This window comes from Peromyscus californicus, unplaced genomic scaffold (assembly GCF_007827085.1).
Source record: "Peromyscus californicus insignis strain IS unplaced genomic scaffold, ASM782708v3 Scaffold_19__1_contigs__length_69161282, whole genome shotgun sequence".
In the NCBI taxonomy this organism is placed as follows: domain Eukaryota; kingdom Metazoa; phylum Chordata; class Mammalia; order Rodentia; family Cricetidae; genus Peromyscus; species Peromyscus californicus.
In genome coordinates this window covers 27,575,205-27,593,260 of record NW_026294491.1, presented here as the reverse complement: position 1 = coordinate 27,593,260, position 18,056 = coordinate 27,575,205, and the positions used below count along the sequence as shown (strand labels likewise).

At 42.9% G+C, this 18,056-nt stretch overlaps 1 protein-coding gene across 1 annotated transcript in view; it reads left to right on the top strand.

Annotated features, from left to right (window-relative positions):
- Sh3rf3 (SH3 domain containing ring finger 3) overlaps positions 1-18,056 on the top strand; it is a 301,431-nt gene that overhangs the window by 196,381 nt on the left and 86,994 nt on the right. The window contains exon 4 of the mRNA XM_052744948.1: positions 15,011-15,370. Within this exon, the coding sequence (XP_052600908.1) occupies positions 15,011-15,370 (360 nt within the window). The remainder of the gene's footprint in view (positions 1-15,010; positions 15,371-18,056) is intronic.

The window sequence follows — 18,056 nt, the reverse complement described above, 5'->3', positions numbered from 1 at the left end:
TCCCCTGGTCCCCATGGTTGCAGTACTGGGCAAGGGGTTTCTACCAAGATTTATAGCCCTGCCAGTAGGGAAAAACACCTCACCTGTGACCTTTTGGTAATATTTACTATCTAGCAAAGATTGTGCACAAGTTCATGGTGACCGTGGCACTTTTGAGATTTAACAAAAATGCTCAAATAGGCATGTGCCTTTTGGGAGAATTTCTATAGAGCCTCACTTCAATCAGTTATGGCAAAATGAGAAATAACAACCAAGTGTGGCTTCATCTTATTTCTGCTGAAATCACTCAAATCCCCTCTCGACTGCTTTTTTGTCTTTCAAGTCTTTCAAAGTGAGAGTAATTAAGGGCTCTAGTTTGACACTATTGAAAACTCTCTTCCCAAGGGGAAGCCAAGGTTTGGTTAGTCACATTTTCTAGATGTCTTCTTTCCCCTTCTTTTTAAAAATATAATATTTTTACTAATCACTTGGGAATTACATTCATGCATATAAAGGATTTTGATCACATCCATCCTCCATGATCTACCTCAAGCCCCCACACAACTTCGTTTGTTCTCTCTCCCCTCTCTCCTTCCCCCCCTCTCCTCCCCCCCTCTCCTCTCCTCTCCCCCCCTTTCCTCTCCCCCCCTCTCCTCTCCCCCCCTCTCCTCTCCCCCCCTCTCCTCTCCCCCCCTCTCCTCTCCCCCCTCTCCTCTCCCCCCCTCTCCTCTCCCCCCCTCTCCTCTCTCCCTCTCCTCTCTCCCCTCTCTCCTTCCCCCCCTCTCTCCTCCCCCCCTCTCCTCTCCTCTCCCCCCCTCTCCTCCCCCCTCTCCTCTCCCACCTCTCCTCTCCCCCCTCTCCCCCCCTCTCCTCTCCCCCCCTCTCCTCTCCCCCCCTCTCCTCCCCCCCTCTCCTCTCCCCCCCCTCTCCTCTCCCCCCCTCTCCTCTCCCCCCTCTCCTCTCCCCCCCTCTCCTCTCCCCCCTCTCCTCTCCCCCCCTCTCCTCTCCCCCCCTCTCCTCTCCCCCCCTCTCCTCTCTCCCCCTCTCCTCTCTCCCCTCTCTCCCTCCCTCTCTCTCTCCCCTCTCTCTCTCCCCTCTCCTCTCCCACCTCTCCTCTCCCACCTCTCCTCTCCCACCTCTCCTCTCCCCCCCTCTCCTCTCCCCCCCCTCTCCTCTCCCCCCCTCTCCTCTCCCCCCTCTCCTCTCCCCCCCTCTCTCTCCCTCCCTCTCTCTCTCCCCCCCTCTCTCTCTCCCCCCCAAATAACCCACCAAGTCCAATTTATATTGCCTATATATTCATGGCTCATAGGTTTTCAGTCATCTACTGGAGTGTGGTCAACTTACTAGAAGCCACACCCTTAAGAAATCTCACTTTCCCTTCTGCAGAAGACAACTGTTAATAACTCCTCAGTTAGGCTGGGAGGCGTCATGAGCCCCGACCATGCTGGATCTTGCACATGTCTTACATAGGCAACTGTAGCTGCTGTAAATTCATGCGTACAGCAGTTATGTCACATCCAGGAGACTGTTTGTTGTCTTCCCCAACCCCTGACTCTTACAGTAAGTAGTTCTATCCCATCGCCCTCCATGGTCCATGAAACCTAGGGAGAGTGAGTGGTATAGATGTCTCATTTATGGCTGAGCATTCCAAGGACACTTCCTCTCTGAACTTCGACCAGTTGGGAGTTTCTGTATTAACTGCCATCTAATCCACAAAGAGACTTCTCTGATGAGGACTTAGAGATGGACTAATCTGATTATACAGATGTGAATGTAGAGGGCAGTTTAGAACTATGTCCATTTATCAAAGTAATAGTGGCATGTTGACCCCAGTCATGCACTCTTGTCTAGATGTACCAGGGATTCTTTAGGATCCAGACTTAAATACAATTTAGAAAACCGTTGGTTACCTCCATGACATTCATGCCACTGTTGAACGCTATGTATCTCTTACCTCGCTAGTCATTATTGTAGCTCATGTAGTTCCCAGCTAGGTAAGATCGTTGATGACTTTTCTCCTCCAGCAGACTGCATAGCACTTTCTGGTACTATGAAAGTGAGCCAGCAAGGAGCAGTCTTCCTACTCAGTGCAAACTTATTTCTCCATGTCTTGTAACCAAAGTATGTGGTATTTTTAGCAATAGGGTCTTACAATCCAGTTCTTGTGGGGACCCAAGAGCAATGGTAGTAGTCTGCATTGTTCTGGGGATCCCTGGGATACCTCTGACTTGAGGGGAAGGTATCCCACACCTGGCATAAAAGGAAGATTATCACCTGGGTAGGGTAACACCAATTAAATTCATTAACATACAAATAGGGAGGTTCCCATATGTCGTTTTCAAACATTTATTGTTACTTATTCCTCTCCCAACTCCTCCTCTGCTCTACCCTCTTATCCTTTCTCCAATTATACTTCCTTCCCCATTTTTCCTCTTCATATCACCTCTGTTTTACATACTGACGTCTTCATTAATATCTTTCTTTCTCTACCTTAGCAATGGCTTTCCTGGCTCCAAGTTAAACACAAAGATCTAGGAGTTTGATACTAGGAACCACATATGAGGGAGAACATGAAACGTTTATCTTTCTGGGTTTGGGTTACCCCATTCAGTGTAATGTTTTCAAGTTTCATCCATTTGCCTGAAAACTGAATAGCTGACATTTGTTTACAGCTGGGTAATGTTCCATTGTACATCTGTACAGCAGTTTCACTATCCATTACATTTGGCTACTGTGAACAAAAATGAGCATATATCTCCATAGTAGGAAATACAGTCCTTTGAGTATAGGCCCAGGAGAGGTATAGCTGGGTCATATATGGTATCTATTTCTAGTTTTTTGAGGTGCTGACAAATTGGTTTCCATAGTAGCTGCACCAGTTGGCATTCCAACCAGAAATGAATGAGGTTTGCCCTTTCCCGACATCCTCACCAACATTGGTTGTTATCTATGTTATTAATCAAAGCCATCCCAACTGGGATGAGATGAAATCTCAGGTATTCACATCTTCCTGATGGCTAAAGACTGTGAACATTTTAAAAAATATTTCTCAGCTTCTTCTCTCTTCTCCTCCTCCTCCTTCTTCCTCCTCTTCCCCTTCCTCCTCTCCTCTTCCCCTTCCTCCTCTCCTCTCCTCCTTCCTCCTCTCCTCTCCTCCTTCCTCCTCTCCTCACTGTTCCATTACATAGCCTACTTTTGAAATTGGCTTGTTTATGAGTATTTAATTGTTTTGAGTCCTTTGTATATTGTAAGTAGTAATTATCTTTCAGATGTATAGAGAGTAAAGACTCCCCCCATCCATTCTTTTGGCTGCTCAAGTTTCCTTTGCACTACAGAAGCTTTTTATTTGCACAAAGTCCCACTTGTCAAGTGTTAGTCTTCATGCTTCTGCTACTCACCTCCTATTCAGAAAGTCCATTATGTGCCTATAAGCTGAAGTACATTCCTTACTTTCTCCCCTGTCAAGTTCATGGTATCAGGCCTTGTGTTGTGGTCCTTGATGCATTTGGAGTTGACTTCTGTGCAGAGGGAGCGACAGGATCCAGTTTCATTCTTCTGCTTGTAGCTAGCCTGTTGGAACAGCACCATTTGCTTTTCTTTCTCCAAGGCGTGTGTTTTGAGGTCTGTAGGAGTGTGGGTTCCATGAGTCCTCAATTCTGTTTCCATGGATGAAGGTGTCTGTACTGTGATGGTTTGATGTAGGAGGCCAGCTCCCACCTTTTAAACGGTTCCTATGAGGAAGAGAGAGGGATAAGAAACTTTTAGATAGAAAGATAGTGAAGAGGAGAAAGACAGAAACACAAGATAGCTTCAGGAGGACCTGGGTCAAAACCCACTGCCCCTTCTGCCTTTTCAAAAGAGCTTTTTATAATATGCTAAAGGGAGAGGCAAAAGACCTCCTGCTGGCTAGATCAAAGCACACCACACAGCCAAGTGTAGACCCTTCCAAACAGCTGGTAACCACACCTGTGGTCAAATCATCCCCTTATGCAGCCCTGCTGGGTAAAGCAAGCTCAGATTCTCAGACCCTGAGGAAGTTCTCACTAGGAAACCTTTGTGGGTCTCTACAGTTAATTACCATAGCTCTGTACTATAACTTGAAATCAGGTGATGAAACCTTGAAACCTTGAACAGTGTTTTTATTGTTCAGGCTTGTCTTAGCTCTCCTCCGTCTTTTGTGTTTTTATCTGGTTTGGGGTTCTGGGTAATACTGAATTCCTAAAGAGATTCAGAAGTATTCCTTCCATTTCTACTTTATGGAATAACTTGAGTACTGCTGAGGTCGGTTCCTCTTTCAAGGTCTGCTAGAATTCTGTGCTGAACTACCTGACCCTGTGCTTTTTTTAGTTGAGAGGTTTTGAAATCACTGCTTCTATCTTGTTGGTTGTTATTGATATATGTCACCTTGCTTTAACTTTGGTAGTTATGTGCATTTAGATATTAATTCATTACTTTTAGATTTTCCAATTTTATGGAACATACTTTTTTAATGTTTCTTGATTTTTTTGAGATTATAATACAATTACTTCATTCACTTTCCCTCCCTTCAAAACCTCCCATGTATGTACTAGCTCTCTTTCAAATTCATGGCTTCTTTTTCTGTGTGTGTGTGTGTGTGTGTGTGTGTCTGTGTCTGTGTCTGTGTATTCTTAAATAGACGACCCATTCATTCTGAATAATGTTACTTGTGTATGTTTCCAGGCTATGACCACTTGGTATTAGATAACCAATTGTGGGGGCTCTTTCCTGAGGAAGACTACTTCCCCCCTCTCTCAGGATTCCTTAATTGCCTGTAGCTCCTTGTGTAGAGTTGATCCTTTGCAGCCTCCCCCTCCCTACCTTACCCTGTCCACATTATCATGTCTATTGGTGTCCTCATTGTCCAGCTCACTTTGAGGAAGTTGGGTTGGTGAGACTTTATGCGTTTAACTTGTGACATTTCTAGGAGACAAAATTTCAGAGCAAACGTCCTGTCCCTTCAAATCTTAGTCTTTCTTTCTCCTCTTCTAGAATGATCCCTGAGCCTTGGGTGCAGGAGTTGTGTGGTAGATGTATCCCTTGGCCCTGCATTTTCATTGGTTATGGTTTTATGTAGTGATCTCCATCTGTTCCAAAGTGGTCTCCTTGATGAGGAATGAGAACTATACTTATCTGCGCATTTAAGGATAAATATTTAGGATAAAGTTAAGGATTATTCTGGTTTATTAAAGTTACAGTTGTAGGTTCCCCTCCAAGGTCCATGACTTCACTAGCTCTAGGCTACCTAGATCCAGTTTCATTCTTCTGCTTGTAGCTAGCCTGTTGGAACAGCACCGTTCGCTTTTTCTTTCTCCAAGGCGTGTGTTTTGAGGTCTGTAGGAGTGTGGGTTCCATGAGTCCTCAATTCTGTTTCCATTGATGAAGGTGTCTGCACTGTGATGGTTTGATGTGGGAGGCCAGCTCCCACCTTTTAAAGGGTTCCTATGAGGAAGAGAGAGGGATAAGAAACTTTTAGAAAGATAGCGAAGAGGAGAAAGACAGAAACACAGCATAGCTTCAGGAGGACCTGGATCAAAACCTCTTGTTGGATGGTTCTTAAGTTCAATTAGAGGGCTGTTGGTTACTCCCAAGATATAGATGCCTCTACTGCACCCTTAGGCCTTTCATGCTATGCTGGTCATTGGTTCATAGGCATCATAGCTGGGTAGGACTGTTGTTGGTTCTCTCTCTCCTTCACAAGTGCTACAGTAACTTGTGGTACCCTGAAAGCTAGTCCTAAAGCAGGAGGAGGTTTTCAAGTCAGATCCAATTCAGGGACTCTAGGTCCTATTTCTAACATTTTCCTCCATTTGGGATGCGGTTGGCCGTAGGTTTCTCATAGGTAGCTTTTACTGTGTTGAAGTATTTTCTCTCTACTCTCTCTAGGACTCATGAAGACATGTTAGATTTTGTCAAAGGCTTTTTCTGCATCTGTTGAGATGATCCTGTGATTTTTGGTCTTTAAATCCATTTATGTAATTTTATTACATTTACTGACTTGTGTATGTTGAATCATCTCTACATATCAGCTATTGTCATGGTGTTGTGTCATTTTATGTATGTCTATATTCTTTCTATTAGGCATTGTTATGTTCATCAGGGATATTGGCCTATTGTTTTTTGTTGTGTCTTTTGTGATATTGGTATTACAGTGATACTGGCTTCATAGAGGGATCTAGGGGTACTCCTTCTGTTTCTATTTTTTGAATATTTTAAGAAGGATTAGCTATAGATCATCTTCAATAGTCTGGTAGAATTCTGCTGTGTGTCCCTAGACTTTTCTTAGCTGCAAGACTCTTTATTCCTATTCCTATTATTTCATTTGCTATGGTTCTGTTTAGGTTGTTGATCTCTTTTTGGTTTAATTTCAGTGGTTTGGCAAAACTAGAAATTTTCTTTTAGGCTTTCCAACTTAATGCAGTGCAGCCTTTCAAAACTACTCCCTCATAGTATTCTGAGTTTAACTGATGTTATAATGTTTCCCTGTCCATTTCTGATTCTGTTGGTCTATGTCCACTCTCACTTTCTTTTGGTTAGTAGACCTGAGTCTATTCTTCTTATCTTCTCAATGAACAAGCACTCAGATTTGTTGATTCCTTGTATTTATTTTCCTTGTTTTTATTTCATTAATTTCACCTGATTTTTTTTTTCTTTTGGCATCTACTGTATTCACATTCGGTTTGTTCTTGTTTTCCCAAGTTTTGAGTTTCATCGTTAAGTCATGTATGTTTACTCTTTCTGATTCTTTTACTGTAGTCACTAAAAGCTAATACATTTCCCTTAGAGGACTGCTTTTAATGTGTCTCAGGGGACTTGGTATGTTTTCTTTTTCATTTCACTTTGGGAAACATAGTATTTCTTTCTTGATTTCCTTTTCAATGCATTAGTCATTCCATAATGAGTTGTTTGATTTCCATGAGTTTTGTACTTACCAGAGATTTGTTTCCTGTCAATTTTAGGTTTTATTGCATTAGGGTCAGATAGGATACACAGTTAGTTCAGGGTTTCTGAATTTGCTAAGATTTTTGTTTTAATCGCAGGATTTACCCTGTTTTAGAGAAGCTTTGTGTGCTGCAGTATTTAGGTAGACTACTCTGTAGATAGCTGTTAAATCTATTTGATGTATAATTTACCTCTGTTTTTCTCCTTATTTTTGTCCAGATGACCTGTATTGTAGACAATGTGGTCTTGAAATCACCTACGATCATTTGCTTGATGCTAATCTGTGTCTTTAATTCTATTAGTACACATTTTATGAAATAGACTGTACCTGGTGTTGGATTTTTGGTTTATTTGTTTGTTTGTTTTTAGAAGGTCTGTGAGCATTGGCAGCCCCGATGGGAAAAATTCATTTAACATGTATTATGTGTTTGGGGCAGAACTGTATAATTCCTTATGACTTTTTCAGGTATTCTTAGTATAGTTTTGCCCTCTTCCCTCCTCCTTTCAAATTAGAGCCTCTTTACCCCCCCGACTTGTGCCCTGCCATTCCCCCCTCACCTCAACGATCTCTTTGGACTTTGCTGGTTTCTGTAATTACCCTAAGTATGTATTACTGTATGTACTCACAGTTCAAGATTTGGAGTTAGCAACCCCAGATGACAGAAAACACGGAACATTTGTCTCCCTGGGTTTGAGTTACCTCACTCAATATGATCTTTTCCAGTTCTATTTGCATTTAATTGCCGATTTTATTATTTCCTTTATCTTTACAGCTGAATAGTGGACCATAGAGTGTATGTACCACATTTTTATTATCTGCTCATCAGATGAAGGACATTTATTTCCATTTTCTAGATATTTATAGTAGAATGGCAATGAACATGTCTGAGTAATATCTGTGGAGTAGAATGCTGAGTCTTCTGGGCATATGCTAAGGAGTGGTCTAGCTAAGTCAGAAGGTAGATCTATCTTTAGACCTCTAAGAATTCTTCACACTCATTCCCATATGCGCTCTGCCAGTCTACAATCCTACCAAGAATGAATGAGGGTCTCCCTTTCCCCACATTCTCTCCAACATTTGTTGTCATTTGTTTCATTGAATTTAGACATTCCGACGGGCATGAGGAAATGGCAACACAGCTTTAAGTTGCACTCTCCTAATGGCTAGAGATGCTGAACACTCTTTGAAAGATACTTCCTAGCCATTTGTTTCTTATTTTGAGAGCTCTCTGTTCAGATCCATAGCCCATTTCTTAATTGGGCCATTTGCTTTCTCAGCTCTTTGTGTATCATGGATATATTCCCCTGCTAGATGTACGGCTGGCAAAGATGCATTTTGTGGGCTTCTTCATTGATTGGTTTTTTTTTTTTTTTTTTTTGCTGTGTAGAAGATTTTTAGTTTTAAAAATAACACTTGTCAATTGTTGGTCTCAATTCCTAGGCAAATGGAGCCCTTTTTAAAAAGTCCTTCCAGGCACCCACATCATGTAGGGCTTATGTTTTTTTCTGGCATTTTCAGTGTTTCAGGTTTTACACTGAGGTCTTTGATTCATCTGGAGTTAGTTTCTGTGCAAGGTCACAGATGTGAGCCTAATTTCATTCTTCTGCAGAGAGAATTCTAGTTTTCCCAGGCCAGAGAAGAAGGTGCTCTAGAGAAGGGGGTATTAGGTCACAGTCTCTGTGAAGGGGGAAAGTGGAGAACCAACCTTAACTGAGAACAGGGGGAACAGGGGGGATCAGAAGAATAGTACCAAGGATATTTGAAAAGCCACAAGGAATCCTATTGTTTTATGTTTCCTTAAAATTACACACACACACACACACACACACACACACACACACACACACACACACACATCTTTTTTATGATATGTCATTTAAGGTAACAATGTTCCCCACAACATTAATTTACATATTTAACAAAACTCCCAGTACCAGACATGAGAAACATCCTTTTTAGTTTTTAGTTAGGGGAGCCCAAGATACTCCTAAAATACTATGGGCTTTGTGATTACCATTCGTTTTCTCCCAGAAATTAGAAGTGAGGCCCTATGACTGAAGACACAACACAGTCTGGATACAGGATGTAAAAGACCCAAGCTGGATCTTTCTGAGGACTACCTCTCACAGTACCAGAAGGAGCTATGCAGGCTTCCAATGGAGAAAAACAATCAGTAGTCATACCCAGCTCTAATGCCTACAAGCCACAACAATGACAAGAATGGCAAGATATCCCACAATGTACAACAGTGGCACTTATGTCCTAGAAGTAACCAACAGTCATCTAATTGGACCCAATTAGGAGGGAATAGACAACTACCCATTGTTGGTGAGGCCAAAGACCCTAGAGTCGAACCTGCTACTTCCAGTTTCCTAAACTAGTGTAATGTTTAACTGCATTCTAAATACTTACCATGTCTAGATGTAAGTATAGTTCTCACCCCTTATCAAAGAAACTTCTTTTGCTGCAGATGAAGACCATTACACAAATCCACACACAGTAGAAAACAACTGACCATGGGGTACTCAGTTCTAAGTGATACATCTGCAGTACAAGCCGAATAGCTAAAGCCCTGGGAATATCACAGAAGAGGGAGTGAGAATAGTGTAAGAGCCAGAGGACCAGGCCATATGCTGTGAGATGCCCATCATCTGATTAATGGATAATGAAAACATAATACATTTACACAATGGAGTATTATTCCATTATTACGGAAAATGAAATTATGTTTGTCCACATGCACAGGTGGCCTGCTACTTCACACTCTGGGACCCCCGTGCTGTGGCCACAGCTCCTGGTCGTCTCCCCCTTTCATTGTGTCTGACATATCTAGCCTTGTGGAATTTGCCAGAAACCATGTGGCTCTTGGTTTGAATCTAATCACTTCCAGAGGCACAGCAAAGGCACTGAGGGACGCTGGCCTGGCAGTCAGAGATGTGTCTAAGCTAACAAGAGGTTCCTGAAGTGTTGCAGGGAGTGTGAGGGGTGGGAGTGGGGTGGGGCAGGGCATGCAATATTCTAGAAGATGATGCTGACATGGTCAGATTTTATTTCAACTTTATGAGTCATTTCCTATAATTAAATTCAGGGCTGAAATCAATGACATAGAAGCAAACAAACAAACAAAAAGTACAAAGAATCAAGGAAATGAAGGGTTGGTTCTTTGAGAAAATCAACCAGATTGACAGACCTAAGAGAGAAAATTCAAATTAATAAACTTTGAGATGAAAAGGGAGACATTACAATGTATACCAGGGAAATTTAGAAAATCACATATACTTTAAAAATCTGTATTCCACAGCATATGTGTAATCTGATGGAAGGAAATGGGGAAATAGGGTACTCTAATTAGTGAATGGGAGGAAGATAAATACAGAGGAGGGAAGAGGGTAAGGATGTCTGAAAAAGTCCTAAGCAATCATACAGTAAATTATCTACCAAAGATACCTATTTTATATATATGTCAGTGTGTGTGTGTGTGTGTGTGTGTGTGTGTGTGTGTGTGTGTGTGTGTATACAGCTGATAAACACCTTCAGTAAGGTAGCAGGATACAAAATTAACACATAAATGTCAGTAGCCTTCCTCTATACAGATGACAAATATACTAAGAAATCAGTGAAAACATACCTTTCACAATAGCCTCAAAAAGATACTTTGGGATTACTCTAACCAAACAAGTGAAAAACTCATATAATAAAAACTCTAAGACATTGAAGAAAAAAGCTGAAGGTGACACCAGAAGATAGAAAGCTCTCCCATATTTGTGGCTCAGTAGGATTAATATTGTAAAAATGGCCATCTTACCAAAAGTAATCTACAGATTCAGCAAAATCTCCATCAAAATTCCAACACAATTCTTAGCAGAAATTGAAGAAAGATTCTTCAACTCCATATGGAAATACAAAACAACCCAGGAGAGCTAAATCAGCCCTGAAGAGAAAACCAAAACAAAACTGCTGGAGGTATGACCGTCTGAGGTTTCAGAGTAATAAAAACAGTATGACATTTGCATAAATCACACGTGTTGATCAGTGGAATAGAATTGAAGACCTAGACATAATTCTACACACCTATACACACCTGATATTTTGTCCATGAAGCCATAGCTACACAGTAGAGAAAAGGCACCATCTCCCACAGATGTTGCTGGTCAGACTGGATGGCTGCATGTACAGTAATGTAAATAAATCCACATTTATTCACTTGTACAAAAATCAACTCCAAACGGATCAAGGACCTCCTCAATTTAAGACCAGATATACTGAACCTGATGAAAGAGAAAGTGGGAAATAGGTTTGAACTCATTGGACAGCAAAAGACTTTCTGGACGGACACTAATGGTATACATAGTCACTATGACCAACAGTTAATAAGTAGGACCCTATGAAGCTAAAACCTTCTGTACAGCAAAAGACACCATCATTTGAGCAAAGCAGCAGCCTACAGAATAAGAAAAATGTACCAATTATACATTTGATAGAAGATTAGTGTAAAAAATATATAAAGAACAGAAACAAGTTGAATATGAAAAAAAACAATTTTTTTTAAAAAAGATTAAACAGAGTTCCCAAAGGTAAAATACAAATGGCTGAGAAACACTTAAAGAAATAGCCAACATCCTTAGCCATCAGGGAAATTAAAAGTACTTTGAGATTTTTGTCTTAGCCCAGTCAGAATGGCCAAGGTCAGTAAAACAAATAACAGTATATGCTGGCTAGGTTGAGGGGAAAGAGGAAAGTTTAGCCATTGTTAGTGTGACTGCAAACTCATACATCCACTGTGGAAATCAGTGTGGAGCTTCCTTAGGAAGTTGAGAATTGATCTATCTCAAGATCCAGCTATACCACTCTTGGAGATATACCCAAAGGACTCTACATCTTTCTATGGAGATACATGCTCATCCATGCTCATTGTTGCTGTATTCACAATAGCCAGAAATTGGGAACAGTCCATCAACTGAATGATGAAAATATGGTACATTCACACAATGGAATTTTATTCAGCTGTTAAGAAAAATACAATTATAAAATTTGCAGGTAAATGGATGGAACTAGAAACGGTCATCCTGAGTAAGGTAACCTAGACCCAGAAAACAAACTTTACATGTTATCTCTTGTGGATATTAGCTTATAAGCTTTAGATATATGTGTGGTTCTGACACAAATACCATAGAAGTTAAGTAGCTAGTAAGGAACCAAAGGGGAAGAAATTACCTTCCAAGGAAGAGAAAATAGAGGAGATTTGTGAAGAAATAAAAGGGAAATTATAATAAGAGGATTAAATGGGGAGGGAGATGGGGGGGTCAAGGTGAAGAAAGGAATATGGGAAGGGACAACTAACATTAAAGGCCTTCTGAAAAGCCACAAGTACTGTAGAAGCATCCAAAAATATATGCCTATATGAAAATAATTTAAATGAAGTCATCGTATGTCTAGCCCAAACTAGATATCTTATACCACCAAGGAGGACATCCAGTGCTAGAAATAGACCACATCTTGTTGCTTCATTGACCAAAAGGGTCCCATAGACACCCCTCCAAACATCACAGGCTCTTCTTGCCAAGGCTCTTTGTTGCTCTCCATAACCTGCAGACACATCTCCTATTACTGAAGACACAACTTACTTATGTAATTGAACATGGAGACATTGAACTGGTACCCCAACTAAAAGCTTCAACCCTCCTGGCTAGTTTTCATGGTTCTGGAAAGTACCTTGAATGCTACTAGAGGAGAAATGTAATAATCCATTTCACCCATCTACAAACCCTGTGACCCACAGAAGTGACCTGCCTACAAGATAATCTCACGCAACAGTGGCACGAATGTTATGGGAGTAACTAACCACTATTTGATTGGATTTACAGCCCACTCTATTGGGTAGAACCCATGCATGACACTGCTGAAGTGGCCAAGTACCTGAGATTGGCTAGATCATAGGATCATATGAATATGAACATAGCAATATAATGACTTTTAATGACAGTGATATAACCAATAGAGCAGAGCATCACTCAACCCTCATCAGAGAACCTCCTTGCAGTGGATGGAGATTAACAAAGAGATCCACAGGTAGTTAATGTGAAGAGAGTGAGAGACTTTGAAACATTCAACCCAATATGGGATATCTTTATGAGACCCCTCCACACAAGGCTCAGGGATTCATGGGAAAGAAGAATAAGATTTTAACAGAACTAGTACTCATGGACTCACAGAGACTGTGACAGCTCACCCAAGATCTGTACAGGTTCAAAGCTAACAAAACCCCATTACTGAAGGGTACTGTGTCTGATACTAGATAGGTAAAGTAACCATCGATCTTACCCAGCTGTAAACACTGACATATAGTAATAACTGGCCTAGCAAGACATGCTTACTAGTGCAGTAGTAACATGAATGTCATGGGAGTGACCAACCACTTTCTGATTGGATATGAACTCCACCCCACTAGTTCAAAGCCACACCCAGCACTGTTATCTGGGCTAAAAACTGGAGAACCTATTTATATTGCTTTTCTAAACAGACATAGTATTAAACCAACTCCTAATGACTTATTGTTAAAACTGTAGATTTGTGGATCTCTTAACCCTCATCAGAAAAGTTTCCTTTTGGAATAAATGACGATTAACACTGAACTCCACCACTGGTCAAGATGTGAATGAGAGGCTGAGATTTCTTGTCTCTGAATGGGATATCTATATGATATCCATTCTTTCTTCAGTTCGGGGATCACTGCAAAAGATGGTATGGAGACACTGTAAAAGCCAGAGGGGGGTGGATGACTAGAAGAACAGTTCTCCAGACACAACAGAGCACTTAACACTTGAATGCATAGCCGTTGTGGTAGCGTGCACAATACACAAGTTGAGCCAGACCAAATCCCAGCATGGAGAGGGAAGGTGGTCACTAAGTCTTACCTCTAGCTATGGAGCGACTGCCAATTAATAGCTTCCCAGAGAGGAAGAGTCAGTCTTCTTAAAGTTATGGTCCTCAGTAGGCTGACCATGATCCCATGGAAGGCCACACATCTAAAGTGTATGGGCAATGCAAACTTGTATTTGGTGTTTTGTTTTAAGAGGGATACAAAGCTGGGAGTTGAATCTAGGAGGAGTTAGAGAAGACGGGTCAATATGATCAAAATACGTTGTATGAAATTCTCAAGGAACAAAAAAAGAAAGTGAGTTGGTGAGGTGGCTTGGTGGTTAAGAGCGCTTGCTGTTCTTGCAGAGGACCTGAGTTTAGTTCTCAGCATCCAGGTCAAGTGGCTTACAACTGCATACAACTTCTTCTCCAGGGCAGCTGATGCCCTCTTCTGGCCTCTGAGAGCACTTTCATATATGTGGCATGTCCCCACAAAACACACACACACACACACACACACACACACACACACACACGCACGCACGCACCTTTTAAATCTACTTTTTTAAAGGAGAAAAACAAAAGAAATGCAGGAAATTGGGTACCATCTCAAATTTGCAGAGCCAGAGCTAGCCAGCAGCTTTAGAAAATTCTGGGCATGTTGAAGCACTCCAGCAGAGGAAGTGGCTTAAAGTAAGTTTTTGTTCACTGCACCATCTCAGCACATATGGCCTAGATAGACAAGGCAAGTGTACCTACTCAGTCAGTATACCATCCCTCAGTCTCCTTGGCATGTGACTGACCGATGAGCATCTCCAGGACACCAGACCAGGTGTGCCTCAAAATGCCCAGAATTTTCTGAAGATGCTGGCTTCCTTGGCCTATACTTTACTTTCTCCTCAGAGCTGTACATGGTGCCAAGAAAGGTCATGCCACTGAGAAAGATAATGGTCAACGTAGCAGCCCTAGAAAGCCCTCCTGTGCCTTCTGTGCCTTTGAGTGACCCCAAGAAAGCTTTGCAAGGAAACCCATGGCAGGCATTCCTATTTTCTATACAAACTCACGGTGGAAGCCACGGATCAAAGATCTGACCTTGTAAACACATCGTTTTCTAAGTGAGAACTCGGGCCAGGGCTGAGAGGCAAAGAGGAGAATACAGGGTAGCTGACGTTTACGTAATGAAGTTCCTTCTCCATTTTTTTTTTCACCTAGCTCAACGACTCTGCAAAACAACTCATTGAGATGGACAAGATGTGCCCTGCCGCTGCCACCGCATGCAACTACGATGCCCTCTTATCCTCCGACCCCAGCACAGTAGCCAGTGTGGCCTCAGGCCCCACCCTAAGTAGCTCAGGGGCAGTCAGTGCCTTTCAACGACGTGTGGACAGCAAGAAGAACGCCAAGAAGCGCCATTCCTTCACTGCGCTCAGTGTGACGCACAAATCCTCCCAGGCTGCCAGCCACAGGCACTCCATGGAAATTAGTGCCCCGGTGCTGATCAGCTCCAGTGACCCTCGTGCTGCGGCCAGGATCGGGGAGCTTGCCCATCTGTCCTGCACCGTACCCACCCAGGTAATTCCCAGAGCCCAGGCCCAGTGTCTGTGATTCCCAAGGGTCCTTCCTAGTCTACCTCCATGCCTAGCATCCTGGATTCCTAAACGATCATAAAGGAAGCCACACCGGAACTGCTGTGGGTGGGTGGGGCCTCTCCTCATGGCCAACCACTTGGCATCGAGAGCCTTGTAACGGTGTGCATGTTGGCCTCCATGTTGTGAGATGATTGACAGTGGTTCCAGGATACAGCAGGGGGGTAACGTTCAGTCATCTTGGAAATTCCTCACTTATGGATACTCAGCATGTTTCTTCAGGGAAGAGTCTTGGGTGGGACATTTTGAGCAACACTATGAAGTAAGTTCCTTTCAACAGAGAAAGGACGAGAGCTGAGAACCAGAATTAGCTACATTGCTTAGTCCTTGGCTGCTGTTACTGCTAAAGCTCCTTCTGTTTCTAAATGTAACCTTGACTACATTTCCACTGGTATATTTGTAGATTGAAGTAGCCAAAGTAAGATGCTTAAAGAACACAGAGTAATAATTACCTGAAACTCCAAGCAGCCTGTCCACCTGGGAAAGTGTCTCCTTCATGAGTGCCAGGAAGGGAGGAGGGGGTCTCTCCTGTGTCATCAAATTTCCACTGAGGACAAGGAGAAGGTATTGTGCCCGCTGGAGGTGCAGGCCGCTGTCCTCCCAGCTCGGCACACTCCAGGACAAAGCACCTGTGCACAGTCACAGTGGGGGAGGGCCAGGCCTTGCCCACTCTGCACCTCCTACAACAAGGTCCATCTGCCAGCCCTGCGTTACTTTCTCTCCAGGGTCACCTCTGACTGTCATGGGCATGCTTCCAAGGAATGGCACCAGTCTATAAATAAAGTAACTGGCTTTATTTTTCCAAGTTCCAGTTGACTTGGCCAAATTTATATGGAGAATCCTCTTTTAAAACAGGCTGGAGAGGTGGCTCAGCAGTAAGATCACTTGCTGCTCTTGCAGAGAACCCAGGTTCAGTTCCTAGCACCCACATGGTGGTTCACAGCCATCTGTAACTCCAATTCCAGGGGATCTAACCTCCATGGGCACCAGATACACACACGGTACACATGCTTACATGCAAGCAAAACAATACAACACATAAAATGAAATAAGAACGTCTATTTTTTGAGGCAGAATTTCACTATGTAGCTCCGGCTGGCCTGGAACTCACTATGTAGACTAGCCTGGCTTTGAACTCGTAGAGATCCACCTGCCTCTGCCTCCCAAGTTAAAGACATGAGCCACCACAGTTGGCCTCAGATAGATCTTAACAAATAAAATTAAGACACTGAACTTCTGGAGAATTGCAGTTTTGTTAGATATGCTACATCAGCTTAAAACTGCAACTGCACAACACTCACACGTTATACACATATGTACACCTGTGCACACATGTCACCACCACATACTTACAAACGTAACCCATACCCATACACACCAACACCCCCACGTGGTGTCCTATACTTTTACCAGCACAGACACCAATGTTGGTGTTATTGCAGGCAGAGGCCATGGTCTGCAGCAGACACTATGTTGGTCATGGCTTCGGGGCTCCTCAGCCCCACCCATTTTGCTGAGGGAACCTTAGGCCTTGTTCTGGTTTGCTTTCCGTTGCCATGGTAAACACCAGGACAGAAGCAACTTGGGGAAAGAAAAGGTTTCTGTTGCTTACACTTCCGGGTCATAGCCCATCATAAAGGGAAAGAAATCAGGGCAGAAACACAAGCAGGAACTGAAGCAGAAACTATGGAGGGATTCTGCTTCCTGGCTTGCTCACTGGCTCTCTCTCCAACTCATTCCCTAGTTCATGCTCAGCTCTCTTTCTTATATAGCCCAGGCCCACCCACCTAGGGATGGTGCTGCCCACCGTGGGCTAGGTGCCCCCACGTCAGTCATTAGTAAGACAATCTCTTATAGACATAGCCACAGGCAATCTGACCAAGGCAATCTTTCCATTGAGAATCCTTCTTCCCATGTGACTCTAGGTTAACAATAAAAAAAAAACTGATTACAAAAATAGCACAGGGCTGTTGGCACGTTTTCTATAAAAGAGGCGATGTTACTTGACCAGACCTTTGGCCCCACACTCCTTCATGAAATCATCTCTTCAGAATGTTAATAAGTGCTTGCTATTTTTAAGTTTCTATGAGGGGCATAGCAACTGGTAGCAGCCATCTCTGCTCCCCACACAATTGTGTGCCAACACAGACATCATGGGTAGAGAGGAGAGGACAGCTTGTCACTTTGGACTCTACATCTCACACTAAGAAGCCCTACTTTGACCCCAGCAAGTGACCCACAGCACTCGAGCTTTCTGCCCCCACCCCCTCACAGCCCTGCATGTCTGCTCAGGCTATAACTCAGGATACCTTAATTGACGGATGAGTTCTTAGGCCCTGGGGAGGATGGAGAAGGGAGAGGCCAGGATTGTCAAACGGGATCCACACTGAGTCCCAGGTATATGCCACCCTCTCCTGCCTCCAGGACATGGTCATGGCCTCTAAGGTTGAGAAGATCATGGTTTCTTCTGAAAGGAACATGGTTATTGATGCTGATGAAATCTGAATCCCCATTGGCCACTGGACTGTATTCCATAGGACAATCCACACAGGCTGTCTGCTTTAGGAACATAACCAGCTAGCATGGGACCTACTTGCTGGACATTATGTTGA